We start from the raw sequence: 20,504 nt of genomic DNA, 5'->3' as shown, positions 1-20,504 counted from the left end.
GAATTGGTTATTTACTCTTTCTGATAATAGAAGGACTAGGGGGCATTCCATGAAGGTAGCAATTAGCAGATTTAAAACAAATCAGAGAAAATTCTTTTTCACTCAATGCACAATTAAGCTCTGAAATTCATTGCCAGAGGATGTAGTTAAGGCAGATAGTATAGCTGGGTTTAAAAAAAGGTTTGGATAAGTTCCTGGAGAAGAAGTCCATAAACTGCTATTAATCTTGTTAATCAAGTGTCCAGAACCCCGTCGAACCTTACATACCGAAAACAAATAACTGCCTCTCAGAAATCTGAAAATGGGCCACATTCAACAAAACAGCAAAACAGAGGTGCTAGTCCTAGATACCACTCCTACCCCACATGTCATGCTGCAACAGGAAGCTGGAATAATTTTACACCAGAAGTGCGGACTGCTGCTGGACACAACAGATGCATTCCTATAGCACTCTCCTTGTGTCATACTCTGGGAAACACACAAAGGGTTAGGGTGGGCAGTACTGGTGGATTCAGGGGAAAGGAGTAGATCTTAACCATGTCCTCCGGCAACAGATTCCACAGCTTGATAGTATACGGAGTCAAAAAGAACTTTTTACAATTTGTTTTGAATCTGCTGGTTGCTAGTTTCATGGAGCATCCCTTTGTTTCGGTATTATTTAAGCGTTCCCACCCCACTCATGATTTCATAAACTTCTATAAATGTGCCCTCTCGGCCATCTCTTTTCCAAGCTGAAGAGCTCCCCCCCCCCCCCCCCCCCCCCCAGTCTGTGCAGGCTCTCATCAGATGTTCCATGCCCCTTATCACTTTTGTTCCCCTCTTCTGAACGTTTTCTAGTTTTGCTGTGTCTTGCTTGAGATGAGGCAACCAAACCTGCACACGGTACTCAATGTTAGGTTGCACCATGGCCTTGACGCAGAGACAATGTGATCTTTTCCATTTTATTCTCCATTCATTTTCAGATCATTCCTAACATTTGCATTTTTGGCTGCAGCTGCACACTGACCCGAGGATTTCAATATACGGCCCACTAGGACTCCAGGGTCTCTCCTGGATGGTGACTCCCAATGTGGAACCCAGCAATTTAAGCTTGCCCTGGAAAAGAGTATGTGCAGGTAAAGTGACTGGAAATTGCCACCTTTTATGGGGGTAAAATTCTGTGTTTTCCTTGGGAAAAAGTGCCTGCAGAAAAAAGGAGACGCAAATGTCTGTAGGTTCTTTTTCCCAAGGCAGTTTTCAAAAAGAAAATACATTAACACTTGAAAACTGGTGCAAATACCCCAGTATTCTGTAACAATGTGGGCAGGTTTTAAAAACGACCACCAATGGGCCACGTGAAGGATGGTATAAGAAATTCCCTCAGACACTTTAAAAGACCAGCCACAGCTATCTGGCCTGCTCCTCCCTACGAGTCAACCCAGCAAGGGATTCTGGGCCTGGCAGGATCCCTGCAGCCTTGGATAAGAAGGCAAGGCCCAGACCGCACCAGAGAGAAGACAGGAAGCAGCCTAAACAAGAACTGGACATATTGGACTGTTGTGAGGCTGCTGAAGTACGTGGCCCCTGCACTGTACTTTTGGTTTGGCTTGTAAATAAAGTCTTTTATTGTGTGGAACCAGCCGGCGTTGGCCTCACTTTTGTACTCCTACCTGATTTCCATTCCTGATCGACCACATATGGTGTCATCAGTAAGATCCCTGTTCTAAGCATGAAGCACAGATAGGAGCCCACAGAGACAGAAGAAGAAACAAAAAATTGTTTTTTTTTTTTGTCTGGGGCTTTGCTGCAGGGACAGCCTGGAAATAGATTATAGCAGGCCAAGGGGGCTAGCCCCACCTGAAATAAATAGGGGATACCCAGTTAGTAAGGGCCAGCCAGGCCAGAAAGGGTTTTATTGTTTTCTTTTTCTCCTATCCTGGAGAATCTCCAAGCACCACTGCTTGCACAGTTGGAGAAGCAGAGAAGATGGAGCAGGTAATACAGGGCAGCAGCAGCTACAGAAGTTCATGCAAAATTTACATGAACACTTCACCCAGCAACAGGGGACACTAGTACATATTGCCCAAGCAAAGCAAGCAGCCACAACCCAGATGAATATGTTACCTCCCATTCTGCTTAAGATGAAAGCAGGATAGGACCCGGAGATCTTCCTGAAAAACTTCAAAAGGACCACCCGCCTATCGGGTTGTCTAGAAATCAACTGGAACACTTACCTGGCAAATTTAATCATGGAAAAAAGCCAACCAGCCTTTCAATCTGGATGGAAGGGCCACCCATGCAGAAATCAAGGCTACCATACTAGAAAGAGCTGGGTATATCTTGGTACATACTGGCAGCAGGTCTGGTGGGGTCTCCTACAGCCCGGGGAAGGCTCTCAAAATGTTTCATCATCTAAAAGATGCCGGCTGGAAGTGGCTGCAACTAGAGGCAAAAACTTGCCTCAAGGTAGCCAAACAGATGCTCTTTGAACAGTTCTTAGATGGGCTTGACTATCCCACGTGGAATGGGGTCTGCTGCCACCTAGGGCTCATTTTGGAAAAAGCAATAGAAATGGCAGACGTTTTTCACCAGGCACAATGCCCAACACGGTATGGAGGGTATAAAGACAGCCTGCACAGTCACCATGGCGTGGTAACGAGATTGAAGGACACCATCAATGATCCTCTGAGGCGGACAGCCCATCTTCTGTAACCAGACTACCGGCCACAGCCTCTCCCGCTTGCTTCAACTATGGAAGAAGAAGTCATTTGGCAAGGGATTGTCATGAGGGAAGTGAAGTTATGGATGTCAGCTTTAGTGATGCAGCCAACAACAGAGAGTAAAGTCCACTCGGAGAACGGCAAATCTCCAAAGCAAGGATGATCCTCAAACTGAAGAAAAAGGGAACCTCAGAGATACTGGCACAACCCAGGAATGAGGCTACGGATACTTTTTCCTTCTGGGTCCGTTGTGTGGGGAGTGCACATGAGGAAAATTGCTGCCTGTATGGAAAGGCAGAAAATGAAGAGCCCTTAGGAGAAGCGGCTAAAGCAAAAGGGAAACCTGCCCCGCGGGCATCTTCTTTTTGTAAGACAGAGGACAATAGAAACAAAGAATGCCTAAGCCTTGAAGATATGGAGTAGGAACACAAGAAAAATACATGAAGGAGCAGGGAGTGGATGTCAAACCCTAGAAGGAAAATGAAAAGTGAGAGCATAAATGGGGCATGAACTTTTTCAGATTGTAACTTTGCAGACGTTCCTCATTCAGGACTTAAGGAGTTTGTGATCCAGGTGTAACTGGATGAAGTTCCCATCCAAGCTTTGGTGGATTCAGGGTCAGTTAAGAACTTCCTGCAAAAAGAACGTATCAACCATAAGAGGAAAGAAACACTTGCTTGTATACACAGGGCCCTACAGAAGTGTCCAACTAGTCAGGTCCTGCTGACCACCCCAGCAGGACAAGCCATTATGGAAGAGAAAGTCCTTTCTGAGCTCCCATACCTGGTCATTCTAGGATGCAACTGTCCCCAGTTTGCAACCCTGTGGGGTCAGCTCCATGGTAACCGGGGCAGGTCATCTTTGAGGAGAGTATGTCCACGGATCAAGATACATGAGCCACAGAGGAGGAGGCCAAGAATTAGCTCGGGCTCAGATGGATGCTCAACCTAACAAGCCTGAGTTGAGTGGGAGGGATTGAATAAGAAATTCCCTGAGGACACCTTAAAGGACAGGCCATAGCTATCTGGCCCAGTCCTCTTTAGGAGCCAACCCAGCAAGGGATTCTGGACCAGGGAGGATCCCTGCAACCTTGGATAAGAAGGCAAGGCTCAAAAGGCTGGGGAGGCCCCAGAGAGAAAGCAGGAACTGCTGTGAGACTGCTTAAATAAGTGGTCTCTGACTGTACTTTTGGTTTCGTTTATAAATAAAGTCTTTTATTGTGTGGAACCAGCCTCACTTATGTTCTCCTGGCTGTTTCCCAACCTGTGGTCACTCCCGAGCAACCACAGGCCAACTGACTCCCCGGCAGATTTCCTGTTTTTTTTTTTTAACTTTTTATTTAACCATCAAGCAGGCAGCACGTAAGAGCAAAGTCATAACGAATGTGCATTACAGCACTAAACTGCCCCCCTTTCTTTCATTTCCAAATAGTTCCAATACGGCTTCTATATTTTTTCATATAAAAACAACTTTTTACGCAGGAAGTATGTCAGCAATGGCCGCAATGTCATGCATTTGTTTATACCAGCGAGAAAGTTGCGGTTGAGACTTCCAATGTGCTGCAATAGTAAATTTGCTGAATGGACGAGGTGGTTACACAGCTTATGCTGGGCACTCGACAATGACAAATCGACCCAAACTCCAAGAGGGCACAGCACAAGAGACAAGCCCACTGGACAGCCCAATATTTCTGTCAAAATCACCCCAACCCATTTCCAAAAAGCTAGCACCAGTGGGCAGGCCCACCACACATGAAATTGAGACCCCTCCATCCTACACTCTCTCCAGCATAACCTAGGAGCTACTGTAGTGAAACATGCAAAATACTTGAGATATCAATATGTTCTTCTCACCAGTTTGTACATCAACTCTGATCTGCAACTGCAGATCAAAATTTTATGTATTCTTTTCCAAATACCCTCCCAATCTCTATTAGCACCCCAAGCTCCTCATTCCATTGAGCTATCAAAACTGCATTAGTTTCTTGTCCTTCCAGAGTCAAAGTGATAGCTCTGTATAAATGTAAAATAATCCACTTATTGGGACCGGACACAATAAGCACCCGTTCTACGTGCAAGAGCATTTTCCTTTCCCAGATCATCCCCTCAGATTTAATGATTGGGTCTTCATACCTACAGTACCTGAATGTAGTCCATTGTTACTGACAACCTTTGGCCCACCGGCATTTTGATTCTTAGTCCTCAGCTCGTTCTCTGCCACAATGTGGTCCTCTGATTTGTCGTATTCAGCATACCCAACACTCTCTGCTCACACTGCACGGTGACTGTGAGGCCTCTGCCATCCGTTGCGCCGCAAGCTGTAAAAGGTTGAAACATGCCGGGCCAATTCTCAGTCCCCAAGCAGTTCTCCCACATTCAAATAAAAGAGATAGCCTGCAAAGTGAATCCTGCAACTCTCCCATCTAATACCTTCACCACAAGTTGGATGTTGAGCCCGTTGGTCGCAGACAGCTGCAACCTCTCATGCTCACCTCTTTTTTCCCTGCACCGGCCATTCTTGGTAGAGTGGCAGTCTCCGCCAGCAAATGCCGCCTTCCTCGGCGTCCCTAGACGGCGTGGGCACTGCCAACCACCATTTTTAATTCGGCACAACTTAGGGCGAGCGCTCACCAGGGCCTCCTATGTACATGTCATGGCGGGAACCTCAGGGGCATCCCCTCCGCATGACGTCACCTGCCAGTGTACTTAAGCCATTCAGCCTGCTCCTTCTACGAGTTAGCAAGGAGACTCATCGTTGCTCAATTCCACATTTCTACTGGACTTGTTCCGGCTATCTCTGGGTCTTGGAAGTCTTAGGTACTCACTCCTCGGGGGCCTTGCCATGTCCTGGCTATCCGCTCCTCGGAGGGCCTTCCTGCCTGGAGAATCTAACTACTCATTCCTTGGGACTTTGCTTAGTACTGCCTTGTGAGTACGTTACACATCTTCATCTACCTTGCTGAAGGATTCCTACGGCATACCTCGTGCCGCGGGCCACTACCGTACTCTCTTCAGCGACTTCTCTTCAACCACTCTACGCTACAGGACACGGATACATCACCTCCCAGTTCCTCTGGACTCCTGCACCTCAGCTACCATCTACAGTACTGACTCTGCGGGCCACTACCGGATCTGCACACTCAAGGTATTCCACTCTGCAGGTGAAGTTGCCTGGTGTACCCTGCTCCGCGGGCCACTACCAGGTCTATACTACTGGGCATACTTCACTATCCTGGACTGAGTTTACATTCCCGCTGCGGGTTCTGCCTTGATTTCAGCTTAATAAAGTCTATTACTGCTGTGTCCTTCTCTGCTGAGGCCTCGCCTATTGTAGTGAGGCTGTACATGGCTCCTCCCTGTGGGTGGAGTCACCTCTCACTACGATCCAGGGTTCACAGTCATACCAAGAACATAACATTGGAATTGCCCCATACCCTCCCCCTCCTCCCCACAGAGACCCATAGACACATGCAAGTGCAACTATAGGACCAAAAAGAGAATAAAAAGGCAAACAGGAAGACTGCAATAGACAAAACAAAAAGGAAAGCAGAATAAAAAAGGAAAACAAAGTCAGTGTTGAGAGATCACACGCTCCTCTGCATATCGTGACTGTTACTGCTGCAAAGTTCCACCACTCCCCACGCCAGCCACTCTGCGCATTCAGGCCTCAGAGCCTCCTGCACTAGGCCGTGGTGATCTTGCTGGCTCCATTTGTTGGCGCTTTGGCAGCACCTCCTCAGTTTGTTCCAAATAACTCTGCGCCTCCATCACAGATTCAAAGATACTCAGCTTGCTACTGATTGTTACTTTGAATTGAGCTGGGTAAAGCAGTGGTTTTTAATCGCGGCCTATCCGGCCCTCTTTTTCTGCACTAAGTCCAAGAACTCCTGAAAGAACATCAACCTCTGATTCTGGTAACGGTATTTCTCTCTTTTCTCTCGCCGCATTCAGAATTTTCACTGGCCTAGCGCACAATGTGCTCTCTCAGCTTTGATCTTCCCGCCTTTCATCGCAAGCCCAAGTATCTCCGGGAGCCAGCAATAAAAAAAAAAAAAAAAAAAAAAGCAGCTCTGAGCCTTCAGCACCTTCTGGGAGGCCCACTGATTTGATGTTCCTCCTGCGGCCTATGTTCTCTAAATCATCAACCTCTCAGTGAGCTCCTTGAACCTCCTCTCCAAGCCCTCCAATTTGCAGCCTGTCTCAGTCACAGCCATTTCAGTATCATCCATCCGAATCTCAACGGCTTCTATGCGAACAGTAGTTTCCTGCACAGAAGCACCACCAGCTCTCTGTTAATCGTAATTGTCAGCTTAGTAGAAAAGGGTTCAAATAAATCAGTGAGCTGCTTCGAGTGGCTTACAGGAGTCCCCCCAGTGCAGGCCAATCCTCATCCAAGGCCTGCTCCCTGCTGCTCAGGGCAGCTTTAGAACCACTTTTCAGTGTTTTAGATGGCTGATCAGCCCACATAGCAGACAGGGATTTTGAGGGCACATTGTGGACATCTTCCAGACAATCTATTTTGCAGGAGTGCTCAGGATGGTAGCGGATTAGATGCTAGAAGTGCAGGAGCTGCAGCAAAACACATCTGCCCTGTTCAGCACATCTCATGATCCAGATTTATTGTTTTTAATGTACATGAAATAATTTTTGTTATTAATTTTTTGCCTGTTTGCAAGTTTCTCCTGAAATTCTGGAAGACTGGGCGTCAATATGGCAGATTAAATATAATGTAGACAAGTGCAAGGTGACGCATATAGGGAAAAATAACCCATACTGTAGCTACACGATCTTAGGTTCCATTTTAGGAGTTACCATCCAGGAAAAAGATCTGGGTGTCATAATTTATATTACAGTAAAATAAACAGCTCAGTGTGCTGTGGCAGTCAAAAAGCAAACACAATGTTAGGAATTAATAGAAAGGGAATGGCAAATAAAATGGAGGATGTCATAATGCCTCTATATCGCTCCATGGTGAGACCGCACCTTGAATACTGTGTACAATTCTGGTCACCACATCTCAAAAAAGATATAATTGTGATGGAGAAGGTACAGAGAAGGGCAACCAAAATGATAAAGGGGATGGAACAGCTCCCCTATGAGGAAAGGCTGAAGAGGTTAGGACTTTTCAGCTTGGAGAAGAGACGGCTGAGGGGGGATATGATACAGATGTTTAAAATCATGAGAGGTCTAGAACAGGTAGATGTGAACCAGTTATTGTCACTTTCAAATAATAGAAAGACTAGGGGGCACTCCATGAAGTTAGCAAGTAGCACATTAAAACTAATCGGAGAAAATTATTTTTCACTCAATGAACAATTAAGTTCTGGAATTCATTTCCAGAGGATGTGGTTAAGGCAGTTAGTGTAGCTGGATTTAAAAAAGATTTGAATAAATTCCTGGAGGAGACGACCATAAACTGCTATTAATCAATAGGGAATAGCCACTGCTTGTTGCCGGCATTAGTAGCTTGGGATCTGTTTAATGTTTGGGTACTTGTGACTTGGATTGGCCACAGTTGGAGACAGGATACTGGGCTTGCTGGACCTTTGGTCTGAGCTAGTATGGCATATCGTATGCTCTTACTTGGCCTGCTTTATTAATAATATGGGCCATTATTTACTATACTATATCTGCCAGTGCTTTTGCTCTTTCTTATTTTCCTCATTTGGATCTGCTTTCCTTTTTTTTTTAAAGGATGCATTTTTCACAGCACCATTTAGCCAATGAGGGAGACACGTCTCCTTTCAACCTTTTTTAATTTGTGAAATGCATTTTATCTGGGCTTCCAAGATGGTTCTTTTAAACATTCACAGAAGGCTGTGGAACGCAGAGCAAACACACTAAGAAACTGGTTAATGCAGCAGGTGTGTGTTGCTAAGGATACATAAAAAATGGTCCATATTAAATCAAGGTAGAAGCGAAGAAATATATAATAGAGAGTATGTAATTTGAAGTTATCACAGCATTTATTGAAGATCAGTCCCCCGACACGGAAGCACATCGGGAGGGACGAGCCACATGGTATATGTAATGATTGATAACAAACGTGTTGAATGGAATCTCTGAGGAAATAAGAGTAGTCAATCCCAAGGAGGTAAGTAACGTGGCAATATTAACAATTATCACCTACCCCCTACGTAACCAATGACGTGCAAAAACGTCATAACTAGCAATGGGGCAGCTACAAAAAATAATATATAGAAGTTAGATATAATGTGACCACCAAAAGCAATGTGTCGTATAGTTGGAGAATTAAAAACCACTTAAATCTCAAAGAAGGTGTGTAAATGGGACGAAAAGACCAAAATGAATGCAAAAAATATTGAACAGTACGGTACTTACCTATAGGAGAAATGGGATGAAATAATGACAGTATTCACAGATTAATAAACAATGAGGCCGTCAGGGTCACAATAAGAGTGGTGCTATTGTACCAAGGTACTTATGAAATCTGAAAGCAGAGGGCAGAAGCACGTGGAAAAGTGGAATGGGGTAAGTACCGTACTGTTAAAAATGTTTTGCATTCATTTTGGTGCCTTGGTCCCTCCCGATGCCGTGTCGGGGGACTGATCCTCAACGAATGCTGGGATAACTTGAAATTACATACTCTTTGTTATATATGTTTTCCTGCATATTTGGTTTGAATGTAAACCGATGTGATATGTAAAATCGAACGCCAGTATATAAAAATTAATACATAAATAAATACATACATTTGTTCTGCTTTTACCTTGATTTTTCATGTACCCTTAGCAGCACACCTGCTGCATTAACCTCTTTTAAACATTCGCCGTGTCTCCTGCATGTAACTGATCCTTTTAGTTTCCTTCTAACTCGTTTACTCCTGCCATCATAGTGTACCACACATTTCTATACACAGACTCTGGGGGCCCCCCCCACCCTTACACAATCCCCGAGTTTGTGACAATCCTATAACCTCACTTATGCAGTCCCTAGATCTGTGAGGATCCTATAACCTCACTTATGCAGTCCCTAGATCTGTGAGGATCCTATAACCTCACTTATGCAGTCCCTGGATCTGTGAGCATCCTATAACCTCACTTATGCAGTCCCTGGATCTGTGAGGATCCTATAACCTCACTTATGCAGTCCCTAGATCTGTGAGGATCCTATAACCTCACTTATGCAGTCCCTAGATCGATGAGGATCCTATAAGCTCACTTATGCAGTCCCTAGATCTGAGAGGATCCTATAACCTCACTTATGCAGTCCCTAGATCTGTGAGGATCCTATAACTCACTTATGCAGTCCCTAGATCTGAGAGGATCCTATAAGCTCACTTATGCAGTCCCTAGATCTGTGAGGATCCTATAACCTCACTTATGCAGTCCCTGGATCTGTGAGCATCCTATAACCTCACTTATGCAGTCCCTGGATCTGTGAGGATCCTATAACCTCACTTATGCAGTCCCTAGATCTGTGAGGATCCTATAACCTCACTTATGCAGTCCCTAGATCGATGAGGATCCTATAAGCTCACTTATGCAGTCCCTAGATCTGAGAGGATCCTATAACTCACTTATGCAGTCCCTAGATCTGAGAGGATCCTATAAGCTCACTTATGCAGTCCCTAGATCTGTGAGGATCCTATAACCTCACTTATGCAGTCCCTGGATCTGTGAGGATCCTATAACCTCACTTATGCAGTCCCTGGATCTGTGAGGATCCTATAACCTCACTTGTGCAGTCCCTGGATCTGTGAGGATCCTATAACCTCACATATGCAGTCCCTGGATCTGAGAGGATCCTATAACCTCACTTATGCAGTCCCTAGATCTGTGAGGATCCTATAACCTCACTTATGCAGTCCCTAGATCTGTGAGGATCCTATAACCTCACTTGTGCAGTTCCTAGATCTGAGAGGATCCTATAACCTCACTTATGCAGTCCCTAGATCTGTGAGGATCCTATAACCTCACTTGTGCAGTTCCTGGATCTGAGAGGATCCTATAACCTCACTTATGCAGTCCCTGGATCTGTGAGGATCCTATAAGCTCACTTATGCAGTCCTTAGATCTGTGAGGATCCTATAACCTCACTTATGCAGTCCCTGGATCTGAGAGGATCCTATAACCTCACTTATGCAGTCCCTAGATCTGGGAGGATCCTATAAGCTCACTTATGCAGTCCCTAGATCTGAGAGGATCCTATAACCTCACTTATGCAGTCCCTAGATCTGAGAGGATCCTATAACCTCACTTATGCAGTCCCTAGATCTGGGAGGATCCTATAACCTCACTTATGCAGTCCCTAGATCTGTGAGGATCCTATAACCTCACTTATGCAGTCCCTGGATCTGTGAGGATCCTATAACCTCACTTATGCAGTCCCTGGATCTGTGAGGATCCTATAACCTCACTTGTGCAGTCCCTAGATCTGTGAGGATCCTATAACCTCACTTGTGCAGTCCCTAGATCTGAGAGGATCCTATAACCTCACTTATGCAGTCCCTAGATCTGTGACGATCCTATAACCTCACTTATGCAGTCCCTAGATCTGAGAGGATCCTATAACCTCACTTGTGCAGTCCCTGGATCTGTGAGGATCCTATAACCTCACTTGTGCAGTCCCTGGATCTGTGAGGATCCTATAACCTCACATATGCAGTCCCTAGATCTGTGAGGATCCTATAACCTCACTTATGCAGTCCTTAGATCTGTGAGGATCCTATAACCTCACTTATGCAGTCCCTGGATCTGTGAGGATCCTATAACCTCACTTGTGCAGTCCCTGGATCTGTGAGGATCCTATAACCTCACTTGTGCAGTCCCTGGATCTGAGAGGATCCTATAACCTCACTTTTGCAGTCCCTAGATCTGAGAGGATCCTATAACCTCACTTATGCAGTCCCTAGATCTGAGAGGATCCTATAACCTCACTTATGCAGTCCCTAGATCTGTGAGGATCCTATAACCTCACTTATGCAGTCCCTAGATCTGAGAGGATCCTATAACCTCACCTATGCAGTCCCTAGATCTGAGAGGATCCTATAACCTCACCTATGCAGTCCCTAGATCTGTGAGGATCCTATAACCTCACTTATGCAGTCCCTAGATCTGAGAGGATCCTATAACCTCACCTATGCAGTCCCTAGATCTGAGAGGATCCTATAACCTCATTTATGCAGTCCTTAGATCTGTAAGGATCCTATAACCTCACTTATGCAGTCCCTAGATCTGTGAGGATCCTATAACCTCACTTATGCAGTCCCTAGATCTGTGAGGATCCTATAAGCTCACTTATGCAGTCCCTAGATCTGTGAGGATCCTATAACCTCACTTGTGCAGTCCCTAGATCTGAGAGGATCCTATAACCTCACTTATGCAGTCCCTAGATCTGAGAGGATCCTATAACCTCACCTATGCAGTCCCTAGATCTGAGAGGATCCTATAACCTCACTTATGCAGTCCCTGGATCTGTGAGGATCCTATAACCTCACTTATGCAGTCCCTAGATCTGAGAGGATCCTATAACCTCACTTATGCAGTCCCTAGATCTGAGAGGATCCTATAACCTCACTTATGCAGTCCCTAGATCTGTGAGGATCCTATAACCCCCATTTATACAATCCCCAAAAGCCTATGATGACCCTGTAATCCCCTGCCTTTTACACAATCCTTGTATAATGCCCCCCGCCCCTTTATGTGAGGATACTATAACCTCCCTTATACAAGCTTTAGGCCTGTGACGATCCTATCACCACACTCCCTCCCCCCTTTAACATAAACCCTGGGCCTGTAAGGATCCTGTAATTCCTCTTACACAAACTCTGGGCTTGCAAGGAGCTCAGGAGTCACTTACAGAAACCATGAGCCTACAAGGATCCCATAACCCGCACTTACAGTTACCCGCTGCCCGGTATTGCTCTGCTCTTCCTGATTTTGGTAAAGGAGGGCCAGCATCCAGCAATTTAAATCACTGGCATTCTGCCAACCCCTCCCCTCCCCAGCAGAAAACCACTCTCCCAACCCTCATGGTCCCTGTGCCCTCCCCCACAGACATTTTTCATCTGAAACAGAGACCAGGCCTAGGCCCAGCCAGTGGCAGATGTAGACCCCCAGCCTCCCTTAGGTGTGCGACAGCCGTCCATCTCCCCACCCCCACCCCCACCCCCGGGTGCTTCTCCGATGACATGTCAGTCCTGCAGAAGCAGCTACTGGAAATCACTGCCACGCACTGGGGCAGCTGCTTCTGGGCCCTTGTCTACCCTGCCTATTGGTAAATTCAAGCTTTAGCCCCAGCATGGACACTAAAGCTGCAAGCAGCTGTGAGAGGAGGAGGTTGGGGGCAGAGCCCGCGTGTGCACGGCCACAGCAGGGCCTGGGAGTAGAGTGTGCACGAGCTAAGTCCCCAGCCCATGTGTCTCACAGCTGCCAATGCCTCCTTTACAGTTATTTATTTGATTGATTTATACTCTGATTTTCAGAGGGATTAGACATGCGGGCGCTGTAGGCCTAGGACCAGCCCCTGTTTCAGAAGGGAAGGTCCATGTCATGGGGGGGGGGGGAGAATAAACCGTCCACAGGGAAGAGGAGGGGGGCTTGTGGGGATGCCTGCAGGAGATGGAAAGTTGAGATTGAGTTTGGGGGATTGAAGGTTCCTTTTATTTTTTAAATTTGGCAATCCTACCCTTTTACCCAAACTCTGCTATGGCAACACTTGGCACAATTTTTAGCAGGACGGCTTTAGGGCCCAGTTGGCCAGTATTTGGTTGGCTTGGCCAGTTTTTCTGAAAGGGAGGGCTGGTCGTCAGCACCACCTTAACAGTGTGGTAATCAATCAGTGGACATTTCCTTGACTCCAGGGGCTTTCCCATTCCCCAGCTCTCAAGCCTTGACTCCACTCTCACTCCCCTGCCCCGTTCTCCTTAATGATAACCGCAGCAGCAGCTAGCGGGAGGGGGGCTTGCGAGTGGGGGCTCTGTGAGGCCAGTGTGTGCTCACAGATCCAGTAGCGGCCCCAGAGCACACTCCCATGAGTGTGCTCACCTCCACGCTGCTGAAGCAAGGCAGAGCTCAAGCAAGTTAAGGAGAGAAAGGTTTGATTTTTTTTTTTTTTTAAAGACCCTGGTGCTGATACAGGGGGATCCCAGCTTCCATTCAGTGACCTGGAAAGAGTGCAAGAAGGAATTACCTTGGGCTGTAGTCTCTCCCCCTCGCAGAAGAACTCTGCTCTGCCTCCGCTCACCTTCGCCACCCCCTTCAGAAGTCTGTGGCAGACACTGGAGCCAAAGCCAAAGCTGAAACATCTTAAGAAACATTCAATATCAATGAGGTTATCTGAACAAAATTAAGGACATTGTCAATATAATCACACTGCAGCCTTCCTGCCATCACATTGCCATCTCTCACAGCAGCTGTCCTGCCATCACACTGCCATCTCTCACAGCTGCCCTGCCATCACACTGCCATCTCTCACTGCAGCTGCCCTGCCATCACACTGCCATCTCTCACAGCTGTCCTGTTATCACACTGCCATCTCTCACAGCTGCCCTGCCATCACATTGCCATCTCTCACAGCAGCTGTCCTGCCATCACACTGCCATCTCTCACAGCTGTCCTGTTATCACACTGCCATCTCTCACAGCTGCCCTGCCATCACACTGCCAGTTCTCACACAGCAGCTGTCCTGCCATCACACTTCCATCTCTCACAGCAGCTGTCCTGCCATCACACTGCCATCCCACAGCAGCTGCCCTGCCATCACACTGCCATCTCTCACAACAGCTGCCCTGCCATCACACTGCCATCTCTCACTGCAGCTGCCCTGCCATCACACTGCCATCTCTCACAGCTGTCCTGTTATCACACTGCCATCTCTCACAGCTGCCCTGCCATCACATTGCCATCTCTCACAGCAGCTGTCCTGCCATCACACTGCCATCTCTCACAGCTGTCCTGTTATCACACTGCCATCTCTCACAGCTGCCCTGCCATCACACTGCCAGTTCTCACACAGCAGCTGTCCTGCCATCACACTTCCATCTCTCACAGCAGCTGTCCTGCCATCACACTTCCATCTCTCACAGCAGCTGCCCTGCCATCACACTGCCATCTCTCACAACAGCTGCCCTGCCATCACACTGCCATCTCTCACTGCAGCTGTCCTGCCATCACACTGCCATCTCTCACAGCTGTCCTGCCATCTCTCACAGCAGCTGCCCTGCCATCACACTGCCATCTCTCACAGCTGCCCTGCCATCTCTCACAGCTGTCCTGCCATCTCTAACAGCAGCTGCCCTGCCATCACACTGCCATCTCATCACAGCTGTCTTGCCATCACATCACAGGTGACCTGCTATCACACTGCCATTTCACAGCAGCTGCCCTGCGATCATACGCCACTCTTGCTATCACATTGCCATCTCATTGCAGATGTCCCACCATCTCACAGCAGCTGCTCTGCCATCAAACTGTCACTGACCATCCATCACACTGCCAGCTCAGCGCAGATGTCCTGCTATCACATTGTCATCCCACAGCAGCTGTCCTGCCATCGCACTCCCAACTCTCTGCAGCTGTCCTACCATCCTGCCAGCAGCACTGCTGAATATGAACAGCTATCTTAAAGATAAGTTTATTTGGCTAACTTTAGAACAGCTCTATGGCACAACCAGTAAGCTGTGAATACTAACCCCTTAAACTGAAAACATTTGTTGATTTATATTATGAATGTTAATTTTGTAAACTGTTGTGATCTTTATATGGAACAACGGTATATAAAATGTCTAAATAAATAAATAAATGTTATCCGGCTGAATATCAGAGTTAGTCAGATAACCAGGGCCGGTGCAAGGGGATTAGGGGCCCCAGGCACCTTCTGCCTTGTGCCTGCTCCCACCCGGCCACACCTCCACCCCCATTAGGATGCGCAAGCCACGTGGGCCCATGACTGGTGGCAGTACCGCTCGCAGACCCACATCGCTCATGCCTCCTAACAGTCGGCACCCTAGGCCCAGTGCCAGCCCTGCAGATAACTTATCCATCTAACCTAACTCCTCCCAGAAATCCCCCTCAAATGCTCCTACATTTTCTGGTTAAAGTTTAGCTGGATAAGTGTTCAAATTAATCAAAAGTCAGCAATTAGCCAGATAAGCCTTGACTTATCCAGGAAAATGCCTCTGAATGTGGACCTCATTATTATTTGTCTCCCTTATACAATTCTTTTTATGAACTTTTTTCTTTTCTGATTTTCAGATGGACAACAGGGGGTTCACATTCAGCTGCTGTGCAGCTTGGCTAGTTAGTCGGATAAAACTATCCTGTTAATTCAGCAGTGGAAGCACGCCACTGAATATATGCAGCTATTTTAAAGTTAGCCAGATAAGTCTATTCAGCTAACTTTAGGACAGGGTTACGGGATAACTAGATTTAACTGAAAAAGTTATCTGGCTATCTCTTAATATAGGAGTTAGACTAATAATGCATCCAGCTAACTATTCCTTCTAGTTACGTCCCTAGAATGCCCCTAACTTATCCATCCAAATCCGAGCTGGATAATAAGGGATTTGGCTAGAATTTAACTGGAGAAATGTCCAAATATGAATTTACTTTTAATAGAAGTGCAAATTGGTCTTCTCAATCATGCATCCAAAACAATATTTATTTCAATATCCACAATGCATCTCCTATTGTTCTCTTTTAAAAAAATATTTTTTATGCAATTAAAAACTGTAATTACTAAAACACAGTTTTTGCAAGCCTATAACGGTACTGTAACCCCACATCAGCTAGCTAGCCTAAACTACACACATAGTTATTGTATAAATTGTAACCATACTATGATGGCACATGTTTTTAATTGGTAAGCTATACCACTCGTAATTTTTATTATAGTGCCTTTCTGTAAACCATTGTGATGGTTAACTAACTTAACGACGGTATAGAAGAGTTAAAATAAATAAATAAACCATTAACTGCTTCAGGGGTAAAGCATATCAATAAATACTTAACGAATGGTGCTGAATTTCGGACGCTGGACTCTCACCCAGGTCAAATATCAATTTAGCCATATAATTTCTGAGTTATCCCGCTAAAGGCTTCTGGATATGGTGCTCCAGGTAGGAGCATAAATGCTAGGTACCATTTCTAAAGGGATACAGATGGCCAGAGGAAGTGTGACTCACTGAATCAGGAAGTCTTTTCCAGGCAGATGGCAGAGTAAAGTGGAAAGTGCAGCGAGGAGGTGGCAGTGGAGGAACGGTGTAGGGTGAGAGTAGAGAGGAGCTGAAGAATGAATGCAGAGATAAGCGAGTAAGAGAAGCTTGAACTATATGCAGAAGTAGACAGGAAGGCAATATAGCAACTTCAGAAGAGGGATTACATGGTCATTGCAATGCTGAAGGAGGATAAGTTGTGTAGCTGAATTCAGAATAGATTGTAGTAGAGAAAGCAGAGTTGCTTACCTGTTCTTGGAGGATAGCAGGATGTCAGTCCTCACACACGAGTGACAGCATCCGATGGCGCCTGGCACGGAAAACGTATGTTAAAGGCTCTAGAACTCTGACTGAACTTCTCTGAGCATGCATTTTACCGTGTGGCTATGCGGGGGTCCCCTCAGAATTAAAGAAAAATTAATGACATGGAGACCTAACTGCAAAGGGAGAGGGGTTGATCTTGTGGGGACTGACATCCTGTTGTCCTCAGAGAACATCTGTTACAATTTAGCAACTCTGCTTTCTCTGAGATCAAGCAAGATGGGTCAATCCCATCAATCCTCACACATGGGTCAATCCCTACCTGCAGGCAGCCCCCCCCCCCCCCCCCCCCGATATAAAAGGGAACCAACAAAACTGGTGCCATTAAGCACAACTACCATGTTTTGTTTGAAACAGGAGGGGGACGGGGGCACCCTGAACAGAAATAACAGGCTCTAGGCAGGAGCAGAGTTGGGTTCTAAACCTTAAACAAGTTCCGAAGGACAGATTGGTCAAACCTGCTGTTGCATTGGCCATCCCTATCCAAACAGTAATGCAATATGAATAAGTGGATGGAACTCCATGTCGCAACTCTACAGATCTCCTCCTTGGGGACTGTTCACACGTGGGCTACCGATGCTGCCATGACTTGGACAGAGTGAGCCTTAGCATGATCCACAAGATGTAATCCCATCTCGACATAACAGAAGGAGATGCAGTCTGCTAGCCAATTGGAAAACATCTGTTTGGCAATGACGATTCCCAGCCTGTTCTGGTCAAAAGCAACAAAGAGCTTAGTGGACTATGGGCTTCTGTCTGCTCCAGATAGAAGGCTAAGGCTCTCTCGTAGTCCAAACTGTGCAAGGCCTGGGAAAGAATATTTGCAGGATGATGGACCTGTTAAGATGAAAGTCCAACACCAACTTAGGCAGGAATTTAGGATGAGTACACAAGACCACTCTTTCATGAAAAAACTTAATGTAAGGTGGATAACTAACCAAGGCCTGGAGCTCACTGACCCTGCGCGCTGAAGTGACTGCTACCTAAAATACGATCTTCCAGATCAGCTACTTCAGGTCATAGGAGTGCAGTGACTCAAAAGGAGCTAAAACCACGCTGAAGTCCCAGGACACAGCAGGAGGCTTTAAGGAAGGCTTCAGTTGAAGCAGACCCAACATGAAATGTTCAAATATAGGTTGTACATAGATGTACTTACCCTCTATACCATGGTAATATGCACCAATCGCACTCAGATGAACCCTAAGTTGGTCTGATACCAGTTTCAGAAAGGTGTAGAAAGTAGTCAAGCAGTTTTTATTTTGAGCAGGAGAAAGAGTCTGGAGCCTTTTGCTCACACCACATGACAAACCTCCTCCACTTCAGTCTATAGGATTTCCTGGTGGAAGACTTTCTGAAAGCTATGAGGACACAAGACACATCTTCTGAGAGATTGAGGGGTTGCAGGATCAACTTTTCAACATCCATGCTGTGAGCGACAAGGCCTGAAGGTTGGGATGCCGTACCCTGTCCCGCTCCCAGTCTGATCACAGATGAACAGCTCTTAAATGAGCGGAAACCAGACCTGTTTTGGCCAATGGGGAGCTATGAGAATCATAGCCCTGTTGTTCCTCCCTGAGCTTCAACAAAGCCTTTGCCACCAGTGGAGCTGGAGAATACGTGTTCGGTAGACCTGGCCCCAATGAAGGGCAAAAGCATGTGCCCTTAACAGGGAACAGAACAGAGGAACCTTTCTGTTCCAAGGGGCCGCAACGGGTCCACTTCTGGGGTTCCCCAGAGGCGGAAGATCCGGTTCACTAACCCTTGGTCTGTTGACCATTCAAGGGGTCTGAAGAGCAACTCAGTCTGTTCACTACCCCATTATCCAGACAGCCAGATATGTGGCCCTGAGCACCATCCCATGGGAGAGGGCCCAAGACCATATCTGGATCACTTTTTAACACAGGAGGTAAGAGCCTGTACCTCTCTGCTTGTTGATGTAGTACATCACCACTTGTTTGTCTGTCTGGAGCAACATAATTTTGTTGAACAGCTGATTTCTGAAAGCCCACAGCATGGAGCTCCAGGAAGTTGATTTGAAAGAAACATTCCTGGGCAGACCACAGACCCTGGGTGTTGACCCTATCAACATGCTCACTCCAGGCAAGGTAGACAACTGTTGATAAGACAATTTGCACCTGAGAAATTTGGAAGGACACCCCTCATTCTAAATTGGAAATTTCTTGCCACCAGGACAAAGAGTCCCAGAGTGACTCGGATGCAGTCCAGCAGATCTTGAGTGACCTGAAGCCACTGGGACCTTAGGATCCATTGGGCTCTTCACAAGTACAGATGTGCCAAGAGAGTAACATGTATGGTACTACCATGTGGCCCAACAGTCTCAACATGTGCCACGCTGATATCTGCTGGCTCCTTTGAATTTCTGCTGTGATGGAAATCAAGGTGATGGCCTGTTGCTGCGGCAGGAAGGCCTTGGCCTGAGCAGTGTCTAGAACGACTCAAATTCCAATTGAGGTGACAAGCAGAAATAAGGTAGTTGATGACAAACCTTGGTAACTCTAGCACCCAGATGGTCGAGCTCATGGAATCCTCAGCCCCTGCCTGAGAGGTACTCTTGACCAGCCAATCATCCAGATAAGGAAAAACGTAGGCTCCCAGTCTGTGAAGGTGTGCTGCCACCATGGCCGAGCATTTCCTAAAGACCCACAGGTGATGGACCAACAAAGCAGGAGGGTAGGCTATCTAAGAAGGCTGTGAGGACAAGCAAAGTAGGTTAGACGCCAAGAAATGTCCGATTATGACTTTTTATTGGAGACGTATTTTCAATAAAAGGAACCCGACTCAAGCCGAGTTTCACCCCCACATTGGGGCTGTCTCAGGGGCTGTCTGAAGTGAATGTTTTATGTATATGATTTCAACTCACATCAATCACTTCCTGATATTTTTAGATGTGGAGAATCAACATGTATCGTCTCACCTCTAATTGGAAAAATTTATCGGAAAACTCCAATAAAAAGTCGTAATCGGACATTTCTTGGCATCTAACCTACTTTGCTTGTCCTAAAGACCCACAGGGCAGCACTAATCCAAACGGCAGAATGCGGTACTGGAAGTGCTGTTTTTCCACCATGAATCGGAGATACTTCCAGTGGCTGTGGAAGATCTCAAAGTGAGTGTAGGTGTCTTTTAGATTGAGAGAGCCTAGTCAATCCCCTTTTTGCAGAAAAGGGAACAAGGAGGCCAGAGAAATCATCTTGAACTTTTCTCTTTTTAGAAATTTTTTTCAAGACCCTTAGGTCTAGGATAGGATGGAGATCCCTGGTTTTCTTTGGAATCAGGAAGTACTGGGAA

At 46.4% G+C, this 20,504-nt stretch overlaps 1 protein-coding gene across 1 annotated transcript in view; it reads right to left on the bottom strand.

Moving 5' to 3' along the window:
• The window catches only part of LOC115081976 (von Willebrand factor A domain-containing protein 5B2-like), a 269,330-nt gene that overhangs the window by 73,703 nt on the left and 175,123 nt on the right, over nucleotides 1–20,504 (bottom strand). Inside the window, exon 16 of the mRNA XM_029586215.1 lies at nucleotides 13,853–13,967. Coding sequence (XP_029442075.1) covers nucleotides 13,853–13,967 — 115 coding nt within the window. The remainder of the gene's footprint in view (nucleotides 1–13,852; nucleotides 13,968–20,504) is intronic.

This window comes from Rhinatrema bivittatum, unplaced genomic scaffold, assembly GCF_901001135.1.
Source record: "Rhinatrema bivittatum unplaced genomic scaffold, aRhiBiv1.1, whole genome shotgun sequence".
In the NCBI taxonomy this organism is placed as follows: domain Eukaryota; kingdom Metazoa; phylum Chordata; class Amphibia; order Gymnophiona; family Rhinatrematidae; genus Rhinatrema; species Rhinatrema bivittatum.
The sequence above is the reverse complement of the archived record's forward strand: the minus strand, read 5'-3'. Positions and strand labels throughout refer to the sequence as shown.